The sequence below is a fragment of the Heloderma suspectum genome, chromosome 14, assembly GCF_057233095.1.
Source record: "Heloderma suspectum isolate Gila_16-S chromosome 14, 16-S_ref, whole genome shotgun sequence".
Lineage (NCBI taxonomy): Eukaryota > Metazoa > Chordata > Lepidosauria > Squamata > Helodermatidae > Heloderma > Heloderma suspectum.
Window position 1 is genome coordinate 11,243,356 of NC_139471.1, and position 16,982 is coordinate 11,260,337.

Below are 16,982 nucleotides of genomic sequence, written 5' to 3' on the forward strand. Positions count from 1 at the left end.
TTAAAATGGCCATCTGTTGTTCGTCTTTTTCTAAACATTTCAGCCAGTCTCTCCCAGTCGGCCTTCCTGTCCTTGCGATACGACGAAGACTTGGATGACGTGAGCTCCACGTCTTCGGTTGCCCAGTCCCTGGAGAATGAGGATATTCAAGCCCCGGATCAAGAGGAGGAGGAGGAGATTGCCCCAATGCCAGTGCCCCGTCATGCCCCTGTCGTCCGGACCCCCTCCATCCAGCCGGGTCTGATGACGCAGCCCCTGCCTCTTGGCAAACCCCAGATCCCAACGGGCACGCTAAGTGAGTGGGCTCTGGAACATCTCTCCTGTTTTTGTGTGCTTTTCTCCAGGATTTCTGTTCGTCCGTTTCCTTGGTGATAAGATGTTGAGTTAAGGTGGAACATCAGTCTGACCTGATCCAGCACAGCAATTTTCCTCTGTGTTCATAACTAGATTATCTTTCGTTGGGTCTAAGTAGGGGTGGACCATTTTAGTCCATGCGCACTTGTGTGCAACACGCATGTGCACACACCCTTGTCACGCCTTCACCCCAGCAGCAACAAATCTTGGTCTTGCAGCAACAGCATCAAGGTTCTGAAGCCCCCTCCCTGCCCCAGCCACCCCAATGCAGTTGCCCCAAATAGAGGGGGAAATGCTCTAGGACCAGGATCTATGGTTCCTGCCATGGAGCAGGAATCTCATTCCTAGAGCATCCCAGGAAGTAGGCAGGAACCTACATGGCTGGCTGGGGAATGCTGGGAGTTGTAGGAGTTCCTTTCTGTCTAAACATGCATAGGATTGTGCCCTAGGGCAGAAAAAGAGACAAGTCTCTGCCCCAAGCAGATTACATAAAAATGTAGTAACACATTTAAATAAAAAACTGAGGATGCAATCCTCTGCATGGTTGGACAGAAAAAAAGTCCTACAACAAACCGTCAATATCTGCGTTCACCCTACTATATCTTGTTTGTTATATTATTTGAAACATTTCTATACTGCCCTTCATCAAATGGTTACAACAATATAAATAGTTATTTAAAATACGATACAATAAAGCACTGGCATCGGATAACCATAATAAAAGGCAGCAAATAAAAATTATGAGGCAGGCTATATATCTTCAGAACAACCTTGTGAGGTAGGTTAGGCTGGGGGCCATGGACTGGCCCAATGCAAGCTTCCTGGTTTATCAGGGATTTAAACTCAGGTGTCCCCAATCCTAGCCTGACATTTTAACCACTGCACCATACTAGCTTGATAGTTAGAGGGTGGGGGTGTACTGGTAAGCAAAGGAGGTTTTTAGAATGAATAACCATCTCTCGGGGGGGGGGGGGCTCCAGAAAGACTCAGTAGGGTCTAAAAACCATTCAACTGCTGGAAATGTAATGCATATTACGCTAATTTCATGCCTTTAGTTTAGCTTTAATAAGAGGTATTAGTATGTTTGTAATGGCTGGGATTTAAGTTGAGATTGTATCCTGTTGCATTTCTTAGCCAACTCTGACATAGGTAAACCATAAAGCCCTTATTGGGAATCTGTTAGTGGCTGTAAAAAAAAGCTTGTTGCAAAGCCCTGGGAATCTAATGGACCATTACACATGATGGAATAGTTGAGGACAGCCTTTTTGGTAGCCAAAATTGATACATTAACGGGATTAATATGTCTTTTTGGACTGGAAATTGTGATGAGCTTTTGGAAAGATGAGTCCCTTTCACACATTGAAATAATTACGGAAAGTGTTCTCAGAGGAACACTTGCTTTCTGTTTGGTAGTGTATCATTGCAATAATAATTAAAAAATAACAACCACACGCGCTCCCACAGGGGCCCAAAGGCATGGGCCAGATCCGGGCAACCATAGAACTCATTCCATGTGCATTGTGTACTTGAGGTGTTCAAAGAGTACATTCTCTCTCTGCCTCCCTCCCCTCTTGGGTCCCTGGTGCCACAATTCTATTTTTGAACCCAGAAAGAGATTTCAAGAGCAGTTTGCAATATGGCATGGTGAGGCCTGATACTGTGGTTGGGGTTTGGAATCAAAGACCTTGTGAGCAGCTAAAGTAGCTTCCCGTATCCCAGGCCTAGTTCATGATCCTGGTTGGTCTTTTCTCCAATTGGGGTGTGTTCAGCAGAGGCCGGGGGATGTAGGTCTAACTCCTAATATACAGCCTTAGCTGATTTTTAAGGATCTCCAGAGAACACTGAATATTTAGCAATATTTTATTTTAACATTGAACCAATACACAGAAGTTATACTTAAATCAAAACACTGCTATTTTCATGAATCCTGCAAAACCCATGTAAGCAAAGTTTACCTTCATGAAAGCAGAGAGAATTCTAATGCAATACATCTCTGTTTCTTTCTTGCTTTAAAAAAAGAAAAGAAAAATCCCACCCTTCCTCCAAGCAGTTCAGGATGTCTTTTAGCCATGTTGGCCACAAGAAAACTTCCAAAATCCATCTAGGGTAATATCTTTACTAAGCCAGCTCAAAGATCACAAAAAAATGTGCAAGCTTTTGAGATCTCCAGATCATCTCTTCATCAGGCGAGATGTTACAAAAAGCAGGTTGGTTTGGGGCGGCGGGGAGAGCTGATCATAGGGTATGTTCTATTGAACACAGTAGCACTTACTTCTGAGTAGACTTGCATAGGATTGCACATGGCTACTTGCCTCCCCACACAATATTGTATCCTCACAATAATTGTGAGGTAGGCTAGGCTGAGAGACGGAGACTGTCCCAAAGTCACCCATTGAGATGGGAGATTTGAACCCAGGTCCCCTCAGTTCCACTGTGTGAACGGAATGTGAACGAGATGGACCTGTGGTCTGATCCAACACAGCTCTTCTCATGTCAGCAATGCTAGGAGTTGTAGTCCTAAACGTCTGGAAGGCACCAGGTTGGGGATGACTGGCTCATAGTAACTGACTGAGGTGTGGCCTTTTTGTTCCTCTTCCAGTATCCAGCCCTAAAATCATCCCCCAAGGAGCAGACAGTACAATGCTGGCGACAAAGACAGTGAAGCACGGAGCACCTACTCCCTCCATCACCCTCCCAGCACCCCAAGCAGCAGCAGAAGCAGCACTGAGGAGACAGATGGCCAACCAGAATCCAGGTAAAACTGCAAGATAGCAGCCAAAACAATAACATAACTGATGGAAGTTCATTTGTTTTTATTTATTTGTTACATTTATATCCCTCCTTTCCTTGAAGGAGCCCAAGGTAGCATACATAGGGATGTCGCAGAAATCCATTTGGGGGCTAGAATTCGATGGGTTTTCCTAGCGCCCCCCCCCGACATTGTTCCAGTTCTCACTGTGGCTCCCAACTCGATCTGCAGCAAGTGTGGCCAGTTTGAGATTTTTCTGGGCATTTTGCGCATTTTTTTGCAGGTTCCCAAATTTGTGCAAATTTCTGAACAGTTTACGCAAAAGGCGGCCGTAATTTGCGCAAATTGGCGGAACCTGCACAAAAATAATCCCAGAGTTCAGGGAAAGCCTGCGGAACTCTGTCAAGTAAAAACAAACCAGGTAATCTGTGGATAAGCGTATCCTGCTTACTTGTGTGCACAGCGCAAGGCCTTCCATTGCTGATAGAATTAACGTGGTCTGTCTGTTTTATTATTTTAAAGCTGTGAGCACTTCCTTGACTGAGTCAACTTTGAAGAACGTCCCTCAGGTTGTGAACGTGCGGGAGCTGAAAAACAATGCCTCTCCTCCAGCCGTTTCTGCAGTAATAGGGTGGGTGAATGCTTTCTCCTCTTCTCGGTGCCTTCCCTGTGACCTGTTTCGGTTTGTGCAATGCTGGTGGGGAAGGTTCAGCAGTCAGTAGGGGGCAGTGTCATTGCTTCAGGAAGATGAGCACCTCATGGTGCTGTGAGGCTAGGTTGGATTGTGTGTGTGTTTTTAAGGAGTGAATTGAATAGCAAGGCAGAAGAAGAGGTTATTTGTATCTCAGGGTCTCACTTTCATTTTGAAATAAAGTTTCTAGTCTTCAGGTCCTCCACTATTCAAGGGGGTGGCGATTTAGTGACCTGCATTGCAGATATGTTAAAGTCTCCTTAAGTAACATCATTTGTGCATGTTTTCTTGATTCAGAATTTGGCAGGCAGAGGTGTCATTTGAGAGCAACTTTGCACGATTTACAGGAGGTGGCAAGGTGTGTGTGCTTGTTTGCTTGTTTGTTTATTACATTTCTATACCGCCCAATAGCCAAAGCTCTCTGGGCGGTTTACAAAGATGAAAAACATTTAAAATACAATATACAGATTTTAAAAGCCAACTCCATTAAAAAAAAACACAAAAATAGACAATATACACAAGAACATATATCTAAAATAACTTCAAACAAGTAATCTCAAAGCAAACAACCATAACCATAAGCCATTCCAGGATCAATTAAAACTTACTGTATACTGCCAAATGCCTGGGAGAAGAGAAAGGTCTTAACCTGGCACCGAAAAGGTAATGTTGGTGCCAAGCAGGCCTCATCGGGGAGAGCATTCCATAATTTGAGGGCCACCACCGAGAAGGCCCTCTCCCTTGTCGCTGTCTTCTGAGCTTCCCTCCGAGTAGGCAGCCAGAGGAGGGCCTTAGATGTTGAGCATAGTGTATGGGTAGGTTCGTGTCGGGAGAGGCGCTCTGTCAAATATTGTGGTCCCAAGCCATGTGCATGTGAGAAATTACACTGATTTGGAAAGCAACTTCAGATGGTCCATTTCCCTTCAGCAATTTTGAAGTTAGTTGCGGGCGGGCAGGGGCCGACTGTGTAGAAATGTGACATGTCTGGGTGACATGTGTGGCCCAGGAAGGAGAACCTCACTGGGGGATCTTGGGGGATCACTTCTGGGCATGTCCGTGTGTGGTTGTGTGTGGCTTTTGACATACCTTCTCTGTCAGGGTGGTGGACCACTCAAACCTCTCTTGACACTTTTGGAACTTTGACATTTCATTAGTTCCAGATGCTGCTGTGTTTTTGGACCGCTGTATTGTCATCTTATTAACTCCATGTGATTTCTGCTTTTAATTTTGTACCCTGCTTTGTACACTTTTCCAGGAATGTGCTATATTAAAAATAAACTTGGTAATGAAATTTGGTTTCTTGTCGCACAAAGCTGCATTTCAGGTATTGTTAGATGAAAGATCTAACAGTCTAAGACCAGCATGGTGGCCCTGAATTGCTCAAACCGGGCAGGCTGGTGACACGCAGGCAAGAACTAACTGACCCCTTAAGCAACCTCATCAGGCCTCTAGTTCTTCTCCCTAATGTTAATCAAAGCCTTCCTCAACCTGGTGTGTTCCAGATCTGTTGGACTACAGCTCCCATAATTCCCAGTCATTGGCCATGCTGGCTGGGAATTATGGGAGTTGTAGACTAACAGTCTGGAGGGCTCCAGGTTGGGGAAGGATGATTTGTTGTTGTTGTTGTTGTTGTTCAGTCGTTCAGTCGTGTCCGACTCTTCGTGACCCCATGGACCATAGCACGCCAGGCCTTCCTGTCCTGCGCTCTCTCCCGGAGCGTGCTCAAGTTCATATTCATTGCATCCGTGATGCTATCTAGCCATCTCATCCTCTGCCGTCCCCTTCTCCTTTTGCCTTCAGTCTTTCCCAGCATCAGGGTCTTTTCCAGGGAGCTTTCTCTTCGCATTAAGTGGCCAAAATATTTGAGCTTCAGCTTCAGTATCTGTCCTTCCAATGAGCACTCAGGGTTGATTTCCTTTAGGATGGACTGATTTGACCTCCTTGCAGTCCAGGGGACTCGTAAGAGTCTTCTCCAGCACCACAGTTCGAAAGCATCAATTCTTCGGCGCTCAGCCTTCCTTATAGTCCAGCTCTCACAGCCATACATTACTACTGGGAAAACCATAGCTTTGATTAGACGGACCTTTGTCGGCAAGGTGATGTCTCTGCTTCTTACTATGCTGTCTAGGTTGGCCATAGCTTTCCTCCCAAGGAGCAAACGTCTTTTAATTTCATGGCTACAGTCACCGTCTGCGGTGATCTTGGAGCCCAAGAAAGTAAAATCTGTCACTGCTTCCATTTCTTCCCCTTCTATATGCCAGGAAGTGATGGGGCCGGATGCCATGATCTTAGTTTTTTTAATGTTGAGTTTCAAACCAGCTTTTGCACTCTCCTCTTTCACCCTCAACAAGAGGCTCTTTAGATCCTCTTCGCTTTCTGCCATTAGGGTGGTATCGTCTGCATATCGGAGGTTGTTGATAATTCTCCCAGCAATCTTAATTCCGACCTCTGATTCATCCAACCCGGCATTTCTCATGATGTACTCTGCATATAAGTTAAATAAGCAGGGTGACAATATGCAGCCTTGTCGTACTCCTTTCCCAGTTTTGAACCAATCGGTTGTTCCATGTCTGGTTCTTACTGTTGCTTCTTGACCCTCGTACAGGTTTCTCAGGAGACAGGTAAGGTGGTCTGGTACTCCCATCACTTTCAGAATTTGCCACAGTTTGTTGTGATCCACACAATCAAAGGCTTTAGCGTAGTCAATGAAGCAGAAATAGACGTTTTTCTGGAATTCTCTTGCTTTCTCCATGATGCAGCGAATGTTGGCGATTTGATCTCTAGTTCCTCTGCCTCTTCTAAACCCAGCTTGTACTTCCGGTAGTTCTCGGTTCGCATACTGCTGAAGCCTAGCTTGTAGGATTTTGAGCATCACCTTGCTGGCATGTGAAATGAGCGCAATTGTGCGGTAGTTTGAACACTCTTTGGCGTTGCCCTTCTTTGGAATTGGAATGTAAACTGACCTTTTCCAGTCTTGTGGCCACTGTTGAGTGTTCCAGATTTGTTGGCATATTGAATGCAGCACTTTAACAGCATCATCTTTTAGGATTTTAAATAGCTCAGCTGGAATACTGTCATCTCCGCTAGCTTTGTTGTTACTAATGCTTCCTAAGGCCCACTGGACTTCACTCTCTAGGATGTCCGGCTCAAGTTCAGTGACCGCACTATCATGGCTATCAGGGACATTCAGATCTTTCCTGTATAGTTCTTCTGTGTATTCTTGCCACCTCTTCTTAATCTCATCTGCTTCTGTTAGGTCCCTGCCTTCTTTGTCCTTTATCATGCCCGTCTTTGCACAAAACGTTCCCTTGAGATCTCCAATTTTCTTGAAGAGATCTCTAGTCTTTCCCATTCTGTTGTTTTCCTCAGTTTCTTTGCATTGTTCATTTAAGAAGGCCTTCTTGTCTCTCCTTGCTATTCTCTGGAACTCTGCGTTCAGTTGGGTATATCTTCCCCTTTCTCCCTTGCTTTTCGCTTCCCTTCTTTCGTGAGCTACTTGGAAAGCCTTATCAGACAGCCACTTTGCTTTCTTGCATTTCTTTTCTTTGGGATGGATTGAGTTGCTGCCTCCTGAACAATGTTACGGACCTCCGTCCATAGTTCCTCAGGCACTCTGTCTATCAGGTCTAATCCCTTAAATCTATTCCTCACCTCCACTGTATATTCATCAGGGATATGATTTAGGTCATACCTGAACGGTTTAGTGGTTTTCCCGACGTTCTTCAATTTAAGCCGAAATTTTGCAAGAAGCAGCTCATGTTCTGAGCCACAGTCAGCTCCAGGTCTTGTTTTTACTGACTGTATGGAGCTTCTCCATCTTTGGTTGCAAAGGACATAATCAATCTGATTTCGATATTGACCATCTGGTGACGTCCATGTGTAGAGTCGCCTCTTGTGCTGTTGGAAAAGAGTGTTTGCTATGATCAGCATGTTCTCTTGGCAAAACTCTATTAGCTTTTGTCCTGCTTCATTTTGTACACCAAGGCCATGCCTGCCTGTTATCCCGGTGATTTCTTGACTTCCTACTTTAGCATTCCAATCCCCTATGATGAAGAGGACATCTTTTTTTGGTGTTAGTTCTAGAAGGTGTTGTAGGTCTTCATAGAACCGATCAACCTCAGCTTCTTCGGCCTCAGTGGTTGGGGCATAGACTTGAATTACTGTGATGTTGAATGGTTTGCCTTGGATTCGTACTGAGATCATTCTATCATTTTTAAGATTGTACCCCAGTACTGCTTTTCCCACCCTTTTGTTGACTATGAGTGCTACTCCATTTCTTCTAAGGGATTCTTGCCCACAATAGTAGATACGATGGTCACCTGAATTAAATTCGCCCCTGCCTGTCCATTTTAGTTCGCTGATTCCCAAGATGTCAATGTTCAGTCTTGCCATCTCATGTTTGACCACCTCCAGCTTACCTTGATTCATTGATCTGACATTCCAGGTTCCTAAACAATATTGTTCTTTACAGCATCGGATTTTCTTTTCACCACCAGACACATCCACAGCTGAGTGTCCTTTCGGGTTTGGCCCAGCCGCTTCACTCTTTCTGGCACTACTTGGAAATACCCTCTGCTCTTCCCCAGTAGCATATTGGACACCTTCCGACCTGAGGGGCTCATCTTCCGGCGTCATCTCTTTTAGCCTTGTGATACGTTCCATGGGGTTTTCTTGGCAAGAATACTGGAGTGGGTTGCCATTTCCTTCTCCAGTGGACCACATTTTGTCAGAACTCTCTGCCATGACCTGTCCGTCTTGGGTGGCCCTGCACGGCATAGCTTATGGCTTCACTGAGTTACGCAAGCCCCTTCGCCACAACAAGGCAGTGATCCATGAAGGGGAAGGATGATTTAGCATTACGTAAATGAGCTTCAGGCTCAAGAGCTCCCCTTTCCTCTCTTCTCATTTGGCATGACCACGAAGAGGAGACTGGAATTCTGGCGTCCATTTTCAACTAAGCACCGTTTATCATTGCATCGGAAACTGGACAAATTGTGGTTAATCATAATGGTGGTTTAGGGAAACAAACCAACGTCAGACTAAAAAACAAAAACAAAGATAGCCGTGCTGGTCCATGAGAGAGCAACTCCAAAGCTAGGTAATTGCTTTCTTAGGACCCACCAAAATTCCACAAAAATATGCAAGCTTTCACATTTGTTTCGCCCAAGGCAAGAGGCAGATCAGAGTTACAAGCTGGGCTTTGTGTTTTCAGAAATGGAGATCAGCCATTGTTCCTCTATTCTAAAATGCATTCCTAGATATAATCAGATACCAGCAACACCTACCACTGACTAATTCATTCAGACTGCAAATCTCCATTTTGAGGCTGGGTCTCAAGCTGCAGACCTCATGGGAACAACATCCAGTCACATTTTTGGACTTTCCTCTTTCTTCCCCCTTCCCCAGCTTTTTGTACTGCCAGCCTGTTGAAAGAGGTTTGAACTCAAAAGCTTGCACATATTTGTGGAATTTTGATGGGTCCTAATAAAAGGTATTGCCCAACTGTGGACTTTGGACAACTGTGGGCAGTGTTCCAAAGTTGTTTCCCTAACCCATAGTTACGATTAGCCAAAGTTTCACATTCAGACATAACTACAAACTGTGGTTCATTGAAAAGGGAAGTGATAGCCTCTGATTTCGTGGCTGTGCTGAAGGAGAGGAGAGGAAGAAAGACTCACAAGTCCAAGGCGTGTGCATGCCATGCTAAACAGTAGCTGAGCGTTATGTCTGAACCAAGTCAAGGAATAGTAAGGTTGGCTTAGTTTTGTTTGTAAGGAAAAGAAGTTGTGATTTCCCATGCCTGTTTCATATAAACATTGTTGGTGTTGTTTATTTTAGAAAGAACTGCTGCTAGTCTGCTTCTTGGGGGGTATCTTTCAGGAACCACTCTCAGCCTCCCCCCCCCCCACAAGCTTGACCACTCTTCCTCCCAACTGCCACTTCTTCGCTAGAAATTGCCCTCCCCTGGTGTTGTTTTGCAGTGGAGAAGTGGTGGCCAGGCGTTCCCACATGCAAGCTGGTTGTTAATGGGTGGTTCCGCCCTAAGTGGCAAATTGGCCACACTTTTATGTTTGGTCCCCCTTTTTTCCCTTTTTTCCACCAGCTTTGGCAGTATTCTCTAGCTCTTTCCTGCATGTCAAGTCTTTTGTTTTTATATAATGTAAAACAAAACAAAAAACCAATCTCCTTGCATCTGGCATAAGATCTCCCAGCATTTTGACCATCTGGCTGCACTGTATTCCCTCTGCCGCTGAGGACAACATCTGCTCTGTCATATTGCTTGCCAGTCAGTTTTATTTCCTACAGGAGTTTTGCACATGTTTCATCTGGCACTAATGATTGCAATCGTTACAGTGCATAATCCCCACACATGGCTAGATCAAGGGTTAAATATCAATTAGGGACATGAATGCCCCAAGAATATGGAGAGCTGGTGCATCGCATGGACTGAGGCCTGGTCTACATATGTGGCAGAATGAGGAGGTAGAACAGGCTTGCACCACTTCACACTGAAAGTGGATGGGTGTCACTAACGAATATTTTCTCCCAGTGTGAAAGAAAAACCTTACTGAAAGGGGGAGGAAAAACCTAGCATAGCACAGGAAAAGCCCAGGCCATTCCCTGCTGTGCTAGTTTTCCACTTGCAGGGACTTTTTTTTAATCAGAGGAGAGAATTAAACGTGGTTTTCCATTTCCATTCTGAAGTGGAACAATTCCTTCCACCACCCCAGTTCTGCTGCATATGTAGACTCTGGAGCTGGAAGAGTTTAACACAAACTCACTGGGCACCTTGAGGCGAGGCCGCATCTGCCCCTCCCCTCTCCTCCTTTCTGCAATTACTAGGATACTAATACTGGCCTACCTTGCAGGGCCACAGTAGTAATTATTGGGGTAGTGTGCACCGAAGTGCTTTGAATCATTGAGACATGCTCTACAAATGCTGAGAATTTGTATACAGAAAATCTCGGATCCCAACATTCTGTCACACTTCAGTGTGACTCCCCCCCAAAAGAACCCCAGGGGCGTGGCTGTGCAGACATGGGGGGGCGTGGCTGTGCAGATAGAAGCAGGCTTGATTCCCCTGTGTGAGTGCATCTAAGCAAACGGTTGGCTTTCCGTTCGATGGGTGGAAAAGAGCATTCCAAAACCTGCCTTCCATTTGCAAGGATCCCAGGAGGGAGTGCAGTGTGCTTTTTGCACACAGACACACTGCACTACCCCCATTCCCAGGTTGTTGCAGTAAACAAGCCCCCCACAAACACCCTCATAAGACAAGTGCTGCTGGATCATCCCTAAGGTCTCTCTGTCCAGCTTCCTGCTTCCAGGAAATCCCACAAGCAGGCCATGAATGGAAGCTCCAGCTTTTCCCCTCTCCTTTGTCCTGGGCTTCTGGGATGCTGCCTCTGCACATGAGCTATCAGGACTTATAGCCTTCAATAGAACGCTCCCTCCATGGATGTGTCTAATTTCCCATTTTAAAAGCTGTCTCTTAGTAGCCACCACCACGCATCTTGTGGCAGTTCCATAATGGCAGGCGTGTTGGGAATCGTTCTTGTCTGCAGCCCGACTAGTTTGCAGTATTCCCCTTGCATGCATAAAGCACCTTTGATTTGCCTTTACCTTACCTCCTTTTAATATCAATCAATGACGCAGCCCTGTTTTGAAGTACTGTGTACAGTTCTGACTATTGCATCTCAAAATGGAGTTTATATTACCTGGGAAAGGGCAGCCAAAATGATCAAAAGTGTTGGAACACCTTCCTCAAAAGAAAAGACTTCTGGGGGTGTCTAGTTCAGAAAGAAAGATGCATAAGAGGCCTGGGGGTATAATAGAGGCATATACAATTATTCACATCGAGAAGAAGGTGGATAGAGATTTTTTTTCTCCCTCTCTTGTTATTTACAGTATTTCTACCCCACTCTTCAGCCAAAAAAAGGCTCCCAGGCTTCCAAAGATGAAGAAGGAAACAGTCCCTGTCCTCAGATTTACGGTCTAAAAGACACAACACAAAAGGAAAGGAGATTGGGAAGGAGGAGGAAAAAGCAAAACTCAGGCACCAGTTCCTAGTTTCAAAGTTCTCATAGGTGCTCTTTCTGGCAGGGAAGGGTGAAAGGAGCTCCCTGCAGCTGTTCCTTCTCTGGGCAATGTATGGGGCCAGGTTGGTCTCCCCCTTGCCCTGATGATGTTCATCACAGGCAGGGGGTGCAGCCTTCCAGTGGCCCTTGGTTCTCTGGTTGAATGATGAGGCCAGAGTCTGCGGTCCCAGGAAACGGTCCATTTTTAAAAGAACAAACGCTTTGACTGTCCCTTTCCACAAGGACGTTTTATCTGCCATTCCAGCCACAACAAGTACCACCTCCTGGTGCGCTGGCCTTGAATCTTTTCTGCCTTGGCAGTTATCCAAGGCTAGATAACAGCGTGCTGCTTAGCAAAGCAAGCCAGTTGGTGGCTGGTTGTTCTGCCTCGGAGGATCTGAGCATGATGGGCTGCCGTCCCGTAGCAGGAAGATACTGGGAACGGTGACGACTGATATGTTTCTGAGTTGCACCCTGCAAGGCCCATTCGGATCTCTCGTGCTTTTTAGTGGTAGTTAGGACTTCTTTACTGGTTTTACCTGCTATTCATAACTTGCTGCCCATCTGTTGTTTGATGTGTTGTGGTTCTTATTGGCGTGGGGTTTTTAATTTTATATGTTTTTATTTGGATTCATTTAGTTATTCATTTGCATAACTAAAATAAAACCCTTGGGATATCTGTCTTTTGCACATATTGCCTATTGTCCATGTAATACAACACCTCTGGAGGGCACCTGATTTACACCCATTTTAAACAGTGAACAAATTAAAGCGTACCATGGTTTGATGCATGAAGTCCCTACAGTCTGTGGCAAAAACAAAAGCCATAAAGGTGACTTTCTAAATCATTGCCAAGGCGAGGCGAGGCCTATTGGCAAGGAGGAGGTCTCTCTGTTGTAGATTTGACCAAGTCTTCACAATTTTAAAAAGGAATTCAAAAGAAATGTGACAAGAGGTAATTCAACAAATAAAGGAACAAATCCCCAATTTCCAATTCTTGGGGTAGAGAAAGAAGCCGAGAGAAGAGGATGCTGGGAACAGACAGACAGAATAAGGAAGTATAGATGCATTTCCATATACAGTAAATCTTGAAATGAGTTTGGAAATGTATGCCATATCCATTATTGCCTTTGGTATAAATCTGTCTCTTCCCTCTTCCACATCAAGGGAACCCATTACTCCGTTTTTATGCTGACACTCTGATAACTTCGGCAGGAGTTAACAGATAACGAACCAATGAATCTTTTCCCTCCTGAGAGGCCCAAGCCATTTAGTTTCACTTAGTGGAGCCTGTCTCTATCTCGCTAGTTACTCCAACCAAAAGGCTTTCACAACTCTCAGTAGACCATAGCAAGCCATACAAAGGATGTGACGGTAACTAACCCAAAATGTAGGATTCCAAACCTGGTGTTTTCACACCCCCTGCTTGCTGTGAGAGGTGAACACCTTTAGTATATCACAGGAACACAGGAAGCTGCCTTATATCGAGTTAGACCCTTGGTCGATCAGTCCAGCATTTTATTTGTTTGTTTTATTTATAGTATTTTTATCCCGCTCCTCAGCCAAAAAAGGCTCCCGGAGTGGCTTACAATCAATGAACAAAGAAGACAGTCCCTGCCCTCAGGCTTACAACCTAAAAAAGACATGACACATAAGGAAAAGATGATGGGGAGGAAAGAGGGGGGGAAATTACGCAGACTGTCAGCGGGGCTGGTGGGATGGCCCTGCTCCCCCTGCTCCCCCTCTCATCACCCAAAGGAGGGGCAGCCCAACTGGAGCAGGCTCTGATGTTCCATTTGCCTGCTTCTGTCTCCCTCGCTCTGTCTCCCCCACAGGGCCATGGATGTCAGTTAGCCGGGCAGGGGCGGGGAGGGAGTCCAACTGGAGCTCTTTATTCATGGAGGAGAAGGCTATTTTTTTTAATTTATTTATTTATTAAATGTATTAATCGCCCATCTGGCTGGTCACCCAGCCACTCTGGGCGATGTACAACATATAATAAAACAGTTTTAAACAATAAAATTCTACAATAAAAATGTTTTCTGAAGTACCCTAACCCACCCCAAATGCCTGCCTGAACAACCACGTTTTTAATGCACGGCGGAAGCTCATTAAAGTGGGGGCATGACGGAGTTCCTTAGGGAGGGAGTTCCACAGAGTGGGGGCCACCACAGAAAAGGCCCTCTCCCTCACCCCCACTAGTCTAGCTGTCCTGGCTGATGGGACAGAGAGAAGGCCATCCGAGGCTGATCTTGTTAAGCGGCCTGTCTGGTGTTGCTGGAGGCGCTCCTTAAGATAGGCTGGGCCAGAACCATATAGGGTTTTAAAGGTCAAAACCAACACCTTGAATTTAGCCCGGAAAACAACTGGTCACCAGTGCAACTCCTTCAGCACTGGAATGATGTGATCTCGCCGGCGGCTGCCTTTAATCAGGCGAGCCGCTGCGTTCTGTACCAGCTGCAGCTGGTACAGCTGCAGCTGCATTTTACCAGCTATCAATGGCTACTAGTCCCGATGGCTGTATATTACCTCCAGTGTCAGTATTGTCACCACTGACTGGCAGCAGCAGCTTCCCAGGGTTTCAGGCAGGATTCTTTCCTAGCCCTACCTGGAGATGCTGGGGATCGAACCTGGACCTTCTGCATGCAAAGCATGGCCCCTACCACAGAGGTATGGCCCCTCTGACTACAAATATTCCTGATTTCAACTTGCAGCTTCTGCACTTCCATATTTAAGGTACTTTTAAATTTAACTCCTCGGACTTCCTCAGATCTTGACATTTTGTTGGCCAGTGAAGTAGATTAGGCTGAGAACGTGATTAGCCCAACCTCACCATTAAACATCACGGCTAATTGTGGATTTGAACCCGGTTCTCTCTCCACCAGAGCAATGTTCTCCCAAGCCTCTGATTGTTAAGGCCCACTTCCCCACCCCCTACCCCCAAATGTGTTTGGATGCACACTTGAAAAGGTTTACTCTTGAAAGTGTAAAATGACTTGTCGTCAATCAAAGGAACGTAAGAAGAGCCCTGCCGGATCAGACCAAGGGTCCATCTAGTCCAGCATTCTGTTCCCACAGTGGCCAACCAGATGGCCATGAGAAGCCTGCTACCATTTTGTTCCCCAAATAATGTGTAGAGGAACTGAAGATATTTACACCCCCTTCTAAAGCTTATTGAGATAAATCTTCCCCTTCATAATTCTACCCACAATTGGTGGGTATTGGATATAAGAAGAGCCATGCTGGATGAAACCGAAGGCCTCTCCAGTCCAGCAGTCTGCCCACAGTGGCCAACCAGATGCCCCAATGGGAAGCCCACAAGCAGAACATGAGTGCAACAGCACTCTCCTGCTCCTGTTTCCCAGTAACTCGTATCGAGAGTCATGCTGCCTCCAATACTGGAGGTAATATACAGCCATCAGGACTAGTAGCCATTGATAGCCTCCTCCTCCATGCATAAGGAGCCCATCTTGGGCGAGTCCCTGTACTGAGCATGACTCCTGATTGGAGGAGCAAAGACTTGCGCAAACACACAGCAAGCTGCCACTCTGCATCTTGCGTGGTTCAGTGATCCAGTCTCGCCCTGGTCAGGGATCCAGTCTCTACCCCTTCTCAGCAGAGGCTGACTGGAAAGGTGGCAAAGGCCAGCGCAGTGAGCCATGCAGGGGTGCAGAAGGCGGCACTCCCTGTGGGTCCACGGAGTCTTTGATCATTACTTTTTCTCATGGCACCCTAGCTTTTATCTTGTAGCGCACCATTTGGGAATTATTGCATGGCATCGTAATGGCTTGTATTGATGTGGTGCTTAAGGGTACACCTCTTGTATGAGTGCTTAGAGGGTGCTTTTAGGGGTGCTTAAGGCAGGGGTGCAGAACTTCTTTCAGCCCGAGGGCCAAATTCCACCTCAGAGATGCTCTTGGGGGCCACATTCTAGTGGTGGGCGGGGCCAAAGGCAAAAGCCTTAGGAGAGGCACAAAAGCCAGGAAACCACCAAGATTGATGATTAGGGCATGGGGAAGGGGGCATGGCCTCAGGGAACCCTGGTGGACCGAATTTGACCCCCCTGGCTTAAAGGAAGGGCCGTAGCTCAGCGGTGAAGCCCCAGCTTCAGTTCCTGGCCTCTCCAGATAGGGCTGGGAAAAGCTCATGTCTGAACCTGAGGAGAGTCACTTGGTGCCTTCCAGATGTTTTGGCCTTCAACTCCCATCAGCCCCAGCCAGCATGGCCAGTGGGCAGGAATTCTGGGGGTTGTGGTCCAAAACAAATGGAGGGCACCAGATTCGAGAAGGCTGGTGTAGACAGCATGGAGCTAGATGGACCAGTGGGCCAACTTAGCTTCATAGAATAGTAGGGTTGGAAGGGGCCTGTAAGACCATCGAGTCCAACCCCCTGCTCAATGCAGGAAAGGTGTAAAGCTGTTTCCTGTGTCCCTATGCTTAAGTTTCTTCAGTTCTGCAGTCGTTGATGGGGCTCTAAAATATCTTCCCTTCCTCTTCCAGATCATCAGTTCCTCAGTCTGCCGCTCAAGCCGTCCACCAAGTTTTGGCAACCGTCGCTACAAATCAAGTCAATCAGGTATTGCCATTGCCTTGGGGAAAATGAAAATCTTTCTGTAATCTTATATTCAATTTCCAAACTTCGGGGGAGAGTGCCCCCCATTATGTAGCCAAAATCACAGCGCCCACACACAAGAGGGGGGTATTGGCAGTATCAGGGGAAACCCTGTAGGTCTGCAAAATGCAGAAAACCTGTGTGTGGGGGGGGGAAGCCCTAAAAGGGGAACCTAAAAAACAGCCCCATAAGAACTCAGTGTTGAGTGACTGAGTGGAAAAAAACCTGACAGCTGGGTGGGAGGAGGAACGGAGTGATTGGCAAAGGCAGAAGAAATAAGAGACATACAGGGCCAGTTGGCACATCATGATGAGACACCCTGAAAATCAGCTACATTGTAGCTTGCTAACCCTTGTTACTCCCAACAGATGATCCGCTGCTCTGCGGTTTGCCATGGCATGTTTCCCCCTTAGTCCTCCTACCTGCTCCCAGCATGTATCCCAGGGGCCTTTGTGGCACAACCTCAGCAGCCTACTATGTAATTAGTGCAAATATACCCATT

The 16,982-nt window shown here is 46.3% G+C and overlaps 1 protein-coding gene across 3 annotated transcripts in view; it reads left to right on the forward strand.

The window, feature by feature from the left end:
- NUP214 (nucleoporin 214) overlaps nucleotides 1-16,982 on the forward strand; it is a 97,772-nt gene that overhangs the window by 45,473 nt on the left and 35,317 nt on the right. For all 3 annotated transcript variants that reach the window (XM_084820813.1, XM_084820811.1, XM_084820812.1), the window contains exons 22-25: nucleotides 44-295; nucleotides 2,954-3,109; nucleotides 3,626-3,734; nucleotides 16,369-16,444. In XM_084820813.1, coding sequence (XP_084676939.1) covers nucleotides 44-295; nucleotides 2,954-3,109; nucleotides 3,626-3,734; nucleotides 16,369-16,444 — 593 coding nt within the window. The remainder of the gene's footprint in view (nucleotides 1-43; nucleotides 296-2,953; nucleotides 3,110-3,625; nucleotides 3,735-16,368; nucleotides 16,445-16,982) is intronic.